This window comes from Diabrotica virgifera, chromosome 8 (genome assembly GCF_917563875.1).
Source record: "Diabrotica virgifera virgifera chromosome 8, PGI_DIABVI_V3a".
Taxonomy (NCBI): Eukaryota; Metazoa; Arthropoda; class Insecta; order Coleoptera; family Chrysomelidae; genus Diabrotica; species Diabrotica virgifera.
The window spans coordinates 179328699-179338086 of NC_065450.1; the positions used below are offsets into that span (position 1 = coordinate 179328699).

Sequence of the window (9388 nt, forward strand, 5' to 3'; positions counted from 1 at the left end):
ACTTAAAAATATCATTTGGATTAGAGAGTACACAATGGTCTCTATCAATGGCCTTATTTAGTGTTCGTTTAAAATCAACACATAATCGAATATTACTCGAGTTCTTTTTTTTAACAACAATAATAGGGCTAGCTCATCTACTATGACTTACTTTGGTTAACACTCCACTTTTTAGCAAATTATTGAGTTCATCCTCAACTTTTAATTTAAGTGCATATGGCATTTTATATGCTCTGTGAAACATAGGTTTAAAATTATCTTTGACTTTAATTTCAGCTTTAAACCCCTTTATGAATGAATTTGGTTCATCTAGAAACAAACTACCGAATTTATATTTAATATCGCAAATTAACTCCTCTCTGACACTACCAAGAATTCTGGACTTTGACTAGCGGTCAGGGCACTAGTAACTACCATGTTACACTCATTAGAAATTGGCCTCTGTACTTCTTTCTTGCCCATATATATGGGCATACCACTAACGGACTCAACTTTGTTTTTTAGTAAGTGAGTAGTTCGGTGCTAGCCACCGAAGGAGCAACACGTACGAGCGGAGCGGAGCAGAGCAGCGACAACGCCAAAGAAGTGGGAGTGGCTTGACTGGGGACTTATTAGTTCTGCCCTGAATGTAAGCAGGGTAAACAGTTGAGCGCTTCTTACTCTCTGAGGCGAGAAGAGTACGAGGAGCCAAACGGTGGACGAAGTGTACGATTAGCAGGAATTTTCATTCCAACCACGAATGTAAGCGTGGTAGCGAAATCGTGCACTTCTAAGCCCTAGGCTAGAAGCAGAGGCAAAGGCCGTTCTACTGGATGTGGTGAACTTAGGGAATTTGATTTTATTGGATTCTCTGAGACGCCACAGCTAGAGTTCGGTCAGCAGAAGAAGAAATAGTGGGCTCGACGTGAGCCCACTACGGGATACCTACTGTGCCTCCGTAAGGGATGGGTGCAATTTAAAACATTGCACCTCGACACTGCATAGGTGTTGTTTATTTATCAACACTGTTGCAGCCCCGGCCCCTAGGTCAGTAGGTTGAGAACAGCAAGTGGAACCCGTACCTAGTTCTGTCTGGGTACGTGAACAACCGAGCGTGGTGCAGGGAGCCAACCCTGAAGTCGAGCTGGCGTCGGGCCAGTCGGCAGAAAAAAAAGGCTTCGTCAAAACTAGGACAGTTCGCCCCCCAACCCCACAAGATTGATAGAGCTAGGTCTCAATCATTGCCCCGTTCTATGGCACATTCCCTGCCAATATATGAGGGCTCACGCAAAGTGGGCCCAAACCCTTTTCAGGAAATCAGCTCTGACACTGAGGGATACTCATCCGTGGATGATGCGAAAAGCGAGAAAGATGGCTTCAAACTCCCCAGGAGCGAGAGGAAAAAGGAGAAATCCAAAAAGAAGAGAGAGGAGACTAAGAAGGGCGGCGAAGAACCCAAGAAAGACGGTAAAAAACCAGAAGTAGAGCCCATGGTAGAAGACGAGGCCGTGCAGGCAAACAGAGGCACTACCAAACGTGCCAAAGAGAGTGACAGCGAAGATAAAGAAGACAAGAAAGAGAAGATAAAAAAGAAGAATGGCAATGAAGACACTTCAACCTTGATAGAGATGCTGAAAAAGATGTTGGCAGATCAAGAAGTAAAAAACGAGCAACTCACAATCGAAAACGAGAGACTAAAATACCAAATGATGGAAATGTCAAAAAAGATGGACGCCATGATGGAGCTCATGAAGCAGTCAAAACAACCGACGCCAGCCCCCGAAACCACTAAGCCAAAGCTACAGCCACTCCCTGAAGCATTAAAGCCAAAACCATCCGCAGGTGAGAGACTGACGAACATTCGAGGTGCAAAACCAAAAACCAAAGAAGATTTCCCAAAATTGAAATCCCAAATTTCAAAAGAAGATACGACGTCATGGGAAAACCAAGCAAAAAATGCCATGAGGGCTGCTTCCCCCCCAGCACAAGATACCTACAACCTGCCCCGAGGTCAAATCCCACCAATCCATCCAGCCACGAGCGCAGGTGGTGGTGCGCCTCCGCCAAGACGTCCCAGTGTCTCAGAGTCGGAACAGATGGTAACAAACCAAGAAGAAGAAGCTGCCGTGTTGCCTGAAAAACAGGCAACATACCAACGTAAGCCGCCTGTAATAAAATTACAGAGCGTAAGCGAGACAGGGGCAATCCTAAATATAGCCCAAAAGCAAAATGTGGTCACGGTAAACAGGATCTCCAAGAGTGGTAGGGAAACCCTCATCCAGGCGAAAAGCCCGGAAGATTACCGCAAAATGACCCACATAATAGAGGAATATGCGAAGTCCATGAAAGACAGAAGATTACAGTGGATAGCCTTCCCATTTGAGGAAGAAGTAAAACCCAAAGTGGTAATAAGAGGGCTACCCACAAATACCACAGAGGCAGACATAAAGAACGAAATGGCAGCTCAATACAACATTGACTGCCAAGCAGCCAAAAATATGTCCTCAAGAACCGGACCAAGAAGACAATTGCCGATGTTTGTTGTGACTCTGAGCCAGGGGGACGTCGAGGCGGCGAGGCGTATAACCAACCTGTGCCACATGAAGGTCGTGGTAGAGGACCTACGCAAGGCAACAGGACCCACGCAGTGCTTCAACTGCCAAGGGTTCCACCATGCCCAGAACGCGTGCCATAAGGATCCCAGGTGCGTCAAATGCGGCGAAGACCATTCCACAAAGCAGTGCCAACGTGCCAGAAAAGACAAAGCAACATGCGCCAACTGCAAAGGCAGCCATCCAGCCAGCTACAGAGGATGCCCTAGGTGCCCAACATGGGGAAGACCACCACCAAAGAGGCCACAGCAACCAACACAGCAAAGACGACCACAAGCAACCGGCGTCTCCTACGCCCAAGCCACCCAGAGTACGCAGAACAACATAGCGATCCCCCACGACGAAGACTACCTAGTCAACTTGGTCACCAACATAGTGACTAAGGTAGTCAAAGAAGTGATACTGGGCACCAGGGAGGCACAGAAGTAATGCTGGCAGACAAGGGATACTTGCGGATAGGCTCCTGGAACCCGGGCAGCATAGCAACAAACCAAAACATCATGGATGAACTCGCCAACAGATACGAGATGGACATCGTAGCAATCCAGGAGACCAAACTGACAAACAACTTCAGTCTAAAGTTCCCTGGGTACGATGTATATAGGAACGACCTCACAAGAAGATCAGGAGGAACGGCCATCCTAGTCAAGAAGGGAATCAAACACACCAGATTCACGACCCCACCACTGATAAACATGGAGGCAACAACAATAGAAGTGAAAATGAGGCAAGGCGCAGTCAGAATAACATCAGCCTATGTAAGACCGCAAGACCCACTAATGGACGACGACCTCGATGCGTTCCTAAACATCGCTGAGACATCCATAATAATAGGAGACCTAAATGCAAGATCCCCCAACTGGAACGATAGAGCTACGAACAGAAACGGACGACTACTAAATAGCTACATAGAAAATAACGAAGATACACTGGCAATGGGCCCAGAAGAACCAACACACTTCCCAGGAAATGGACTTCCCACCCATATCGACATCGTTGTGGCCAAAAACCTAGGACTACAAGCAGAACTAATCACGCTGAACGAAGGTACAACAGATCACAACCCCATTCTACTGGAAATAGGAACATGGGAAGAAACAAACCCGCCGAAAAGAATAAAAAAGAAAATAAAGTGGACAAATTATAAAAGATTAGTGAGTGAAGGAATAAATATAGTGCCAGTTATAAATGACCCGCAACAAATAGAAGAAAAAGTCCTAGAACTAGAAAACATCATCCAAGAAGCAATCAGAAACAGCACAACAGAGGAAGAAGTCGAGATCCACACGGGAAGGTTCAAAGACATACCACAAGAAATACAAGACCTGATAAGGGAAAAAAATAGAGCGAAGCAAATAGCCAGAAGAACAAGAAACCGAGTAGACAAAACCTGGGCAAATACACTAAACAGAGAGGTCAAAACGGCTCTGCAACACCACCGCAGCGAAAAATGGGACAACTACGTACAAGAGATGGAAGAACTAGACTCAAACATGAAAAATGTTTGGAAGCTCCAGAAAATGATGAGAAGCGACAGAAAACCCATCCCACCACTCCATGGAGAAAACGGCGTGGTATATAAAATTGAGGAAAAAGCAGAGGTGATGAGGTCCACGCTCGAAAGAGAATGCAGGTTAAATTTCCACCAAGACGAAGACGCAGACTTCCTGGAAGAAGTCGAAGAACAAGAAGAAAGACCAGAAGACCCAGAAGACATCATTCCACCAACATCACCGGAAGAAATTAACGAACATATTAGAAACTGTTCACCGAGAAAAGCGCCTGGTCTAGACAAAATAACAAATAGAGCCCTAAAGTATTTGCCCAGGAGAGCCATAGTGTACTTTACAAATATAGTGAACGCGATATTAAGATATAAAATATTCCCAAACAGATGGAAAGAGGCCCATGTCATCATGATCCCAAAGCCTGGCAAGAACCACACATTCCCGCAGAACTACAGGCCAATCAGCTTACTTCCAGCGATCAGCAAGATAGTGGAAAGAATCATTCTCAGCAGACTGAAAGCGGAAACAACCAGATTAGATATAATCCCAGAAGCTCAATTTGGATTCAGGGCAGAGCATTCCAGCGAGCTACAAGTACTCAGACTAACTGAGTACATAGCAGCTGGATTCAACGACAAGCAGTACACTGGAGCAGCATTCCTGGACGTAAGCAAGGCTTTCGACAGAGTATGGCACAAGGGGCTATTATACAAAATGCGGGATTATGGGTACAGCGGAGCGATGACGAGGCTAATCTCGTCGTACTTAGGCGACCGGTGCTTCAGGGTTCGGATAGGACAAGTCCTGTCCGACCTCGGAAGCCCGGAAGCTGGAGTACCCCAGGGAGCGGTCCTGTCACCTCTGCTGTACACAATATACACCGCCGATGTACCTAGAACACCAGGAACCCTTATGAGCCTCTACGCCGACGATACAGCGATAGCGGCCAAACACAGAAATGTAGACATAGCAGTGACCAACCTGCAAACAGCGCTAGAAGACATCGAGGAATGGAGCATAAAATGGAAGATAGCCATCAACTCAGAAAAGACGCAAGCGGTACTATACAAGAAGGGAAGACAACAGCCAGAAGAACAGCTAACGGTACAGGACACCCCCATCGAGTGGAAAAATGAAGCAAAATACCTAGGAGTTATCATGGACAAAGGATTAACCTTCCAAAAACACGTAGAAGCCACAGTCCAGAAGGCCAACTTCGCGAGAGCAACATTAAGAGGACTCACAGGCAGAAAAAGTAAATTAAGACTAAAAACAAGGTTAAGACTAATAAACAGCATAATATTACCGGTATTAACATACGCATCTCTCGCATGGGGACAAGTATGTAAAACCCACAAAAAGAAGATACAAGCAGTCCATAACAACAGCCTAAGAGAAGCAGCCAGAGTCCCAAGATACGTAGCAGAACGATTCCTGTTTAGAGAACTGCAACAGGTGAGAGTCACCGAAGTGATGACAGACAAGGCAAGGGTCAAATTCGCGGATCTGGAGCACCACCCAAGCCACATACTGCGAGAGATGCTAGGGTATGACGCGTTCCACCGATGGAAGCACAGACGTCCTAAACAACAAATAGTGAACTAAAGCGATAAAGTGAAAAATAAAGTAAAAGTGATAGTAGTCAGTTCGTAGCTCGAAACTCCAAGTGCCGAAGAAAACACGAAACCCAAGCGTAGGTCCAACATCACGATCAGGTAAGTAAACCAGTAGAAAATTAGAGGAAAAGGCGCAAGCCAAACAAAAAAACACAAAAAAAAAAAACAAAAAAGGCGTAAGCCAACAAAAAAATCACACAAAAAACAAAAAAAAAACCCAAAAAGATCTTGGGCTCCGAGCCATTGTACCGAGCCCAGTTGGGCCTGGTGCAATGGCTTGGGCCCCAAGCAACCAAGCAATTTTAGTTCCCGCGGATAAGTAAATAAGAGGATAAAGGCATAGAGCGCATCACGCTGGGCCTAGTTTTTGCATTCGATTAGGGCACCACAATGGAATCTTATTACCCAGGGTTCCATTGTGAAGAGCATTTGGCTACGATAGTTGTGCCCCCATCGCGCATCAGCGTGCTATGGGGGGGAAAGGGATGGCCTGGGGCATTGGAGCGAGGTGGGGTGATCCCTGTTTTACACTCGGGTCAAAACACCTCGCCCCAATGAATTGTTACACCCGAATGTACTTTTTCGATAGGGTGGACATCTCCCACAGGTCGGGTTTAATCAAATTGCTTGCTTGCTTGCTTGACTCAACTTTGTACACGCTGTGCTTTGCGGATGACTAGGTGATCATCGCACAGGACTCTGAAGATCTTAGTTACATGATGCGAAAACTATTAGAAGAGTTTACAGAGTGGGGCCTAGAAGTGAATATGGAAAAAACTGAATATATGAGTATCGGAGGAGACCAACATAGCCTCCGAGTAGAGGAAAATCAAGAAATAAAATTATGTGAAGACTACAAATACCTGGGAGTAAAGATCACTCAAGACGGAAAATTAGATGCAGCTATTAAGGAACGAAATATACAGGGGAGGAAAGGCATATCCTTACTAAACAGCGTACTGTGGGATAAAAATATTTCTAAGGAGAATAAAAAAAGAATATATAACACTATAATAAAAAGCATCACAACATATGGATGCGAAGTTTGGCCCCTAAAAGACAGAACAGAGAAAATGCTTAGAGCAACAGAAATGGACTTCTGGCGCCGTTCAGCGGGAATATCTAGACGCGACAGAATAACAAACGAGAGAGTCCGAGAAATCGTGGGGGTTACACATACTATTGTTGACGACATCAGGACGAAACAACTTAGCTGGTACGGACAGTAAGGAGAATGCCGGAGAATAGAATACCAAGACAAATCCTCGAATGACAACCAAGAGGAAGGCGCAGACCAGGAAGACCTAGAAGAAGTTGGAGAGAATGAGTTGATAGAGAAATCAGGGACAGAGAACTCGAGGACGATCTATGGAATGACAGAACGAGATGGAGATTGGAAATCGGAAGACGTCGAAGAACGTTGTAAACCGATATTATATATATACTTCTTTCTTTTGAGGTGTTAAAGCTGTGTTTATTTGACTTACACTGTCTAAAAATTTATCTCTCCAATTTTTGTTTAAAACATTTAGCCAATTACGCCCTAATAATGGTATAAATGGAGTGTGAGATTGTAAAACGACTAAAGGTAGATAATACATACTGTCTGCATAAGTAACATACACAAAAAATTGACCTAAAATAGTAACCATTTCACCTGTGACAACCCTTAACTTAAATGTAACAGGTTCCAATACTAGGTTAGAAAATAATCTTTCATAATCTTGTTCATGGATTACAGAACGGACAGCCCCAGAGTCTACCTCCATCTCGACATACTTTGAGTCTAACAATAATTTTTCTCGTAGTATATCACTAGCGTTTGTTTTAAGAACATTACAGGCAGGATAGACAAGCAGTCCTGCCAACTGCCCTCAAGGCTGTGTTAAGGAATGAAACGTATCAGTTGACACTTAAGACTCAACTTCAACACTAAAAACAGGCATCTAAATCAGGCAGCTACTGATGGCGGCGATGATTCATAATCGTAAAAAATCTAACTAGTCGGTCTCACAGACCCAATGTTATTCACGGAAGGTTAAGATAAACTTGCATTTAAGCATCCATGTGGTTGTATTATAGAAATTCTGATGATCTTCTTCAAGTGCCATATCAGAATAATCCGACGTTGGCAATTACCATTGCCAAGGCTTCTCGATCTTCTGCAATATAGACCAGGGCGGATCTGTAAAAATATTAGTACATTTGGACGTTGAGAGGTGACTCAAATTTTTTTGCAGAAATTGCTTGAAAATAAATCAAATAACAATATTTGAGTTATCCTCTCTCTCAAAAAGGTCCGGAACATTGTTTAAATAATCAAAATATCAAAAAATTAAGGAAAAATTCGATATTTTTCTTGGTTTTTTGATTATAACTTTATAAGTATTCATTTCCGCGAAATGTTGTACTGACATAAAAGTTGCGTAATTAAATTTACTACAATATATAATTGGTCAAAAATTTAAAAAATAGTCACCCTTGTTGCAAAATAGCAATAATTGTGAAAAAAATATACAAAAACAAGTATTCGCATTTTACGTTTTTCAACCATTTATGCTACACTTAGGACCTTCATGTTTTACCCTGAAAAATTTTATGATACAGTAAAACAACACTGTTAATTTAATTAAGATCAATTCAACAGATTTTGCAAAATAAATTTTGCAATCCAGCTTTCGTAAAAAGAATTAATTTTTTCAAAATGTTACAGGACTGAAAATAAAGCAGATAGCAAGTTGAAAATTTTTTTGCTTATAGAAGTGTACCGTACCTTTCATTTGCAATTTTGCAAATTTAAAATTGATTAACACCACGGCGTCAGGAATTTTTTTAAATAAACATTAATTATTGATGCTACGCGCAGGACAGCGGATACTTTGCTCTGATTGGGCATTCCAATGACCTTTGATAATGATTGATACATTTTAATTTTTATTATATTTCGATATAAATAAATAAATTTGTTTATTGCAAAATAAAAACACATGCTGTATCCTTTGAAATAACACTTTTATTAGCAAAAACTTTCTTTGTTCATATATTTTAACTTAAATAATAAAAGTTTATTATTTTTAAACATACGCAATTGTTTAAACAATATTTCACAAACAATAATAAAATTAGTTTGATTTTTGTGGAATCAAAATATTAAAATACAACAAAATATAGAGTAAGAAAATAATATGTTAGATAAAGATTGGAAGAAATTTTGGTGGAAATCAACTTCTGTGAATCGAACACCGCTGTTCGGCGCGTAGCACCAAAAATTATTGTTTATTTCAAAAAATTTCTGACGCCGTGGTAATTAATCGATATTAATTTTGAAAATTGCAAATGAAAGGTACAGTACACTTCTATAAGCAAAAAAAATTTCAACTTGCTATCTGCTTTATTTTCAGTCCTGTAACATTTTGAAAAAATGAATTTTTTTTTGCGAAAGCTGGATTGCAAAATTTATTTTGCAAAATCTATTGAACCGATCTTAATGAAATTTACAGTATTGTTTTCCTGTATCACAAAGTTTTTCTGGGTGAAATATGAAGGTCCTAGGTGTAGCATAAATGGTTGAAAAACGTAAAATGCGAATACTTGTTTTTGTATGATTTTTTCGCAATTATTGCTATTTTGCAACTAGGGTGACTATTTTTTAAATTTTTAACAAATTCTATAT

At 41.7% G+C, this 9388-nt stretch overlaps 1 protein-coding gene across 1 annotated transcript; it reads left to right on the plus strand.

Moving 5' to 3' along the window:
* Positions 1 to 1232: 1232 nt before the first annotated feature.
* LOC114328585 (protein DEK-like) lies at positions 1233 to 7651 on the plus strand. Its single transcript, XM_050659179.1, has 2 exons — positions 1233 to 1750; positions 7558 to 7651. The coding sequence occupies exons 1-2, from the start codon at positions 1233 to 1235 to the stop codon at positions 7649 to 7651; spliced, it is 612 nt and encodes a 203-aa protein (XP_050515136.1).
* Positions 7652 to 9388: the final 1737 nt, after the last annotated feature.

Excerpts from the sequence above, each read along its gene's own strand:
- LOC114328585 (XM_050659179.1), top strand. The coding sequence starts at position 1,233 with ATGGCACATTCCCTGCCAATATATGAGGGCTCACGCAAAGTGGGCCCA. Across the intron at positions 1,751-7,557 it reads AAGCAGTCAAAACAACCGAC|GCAGGATAGACAAGCAGTCC; the intron begins GCCAGCCCCCGA and ends AGAACATTACAG.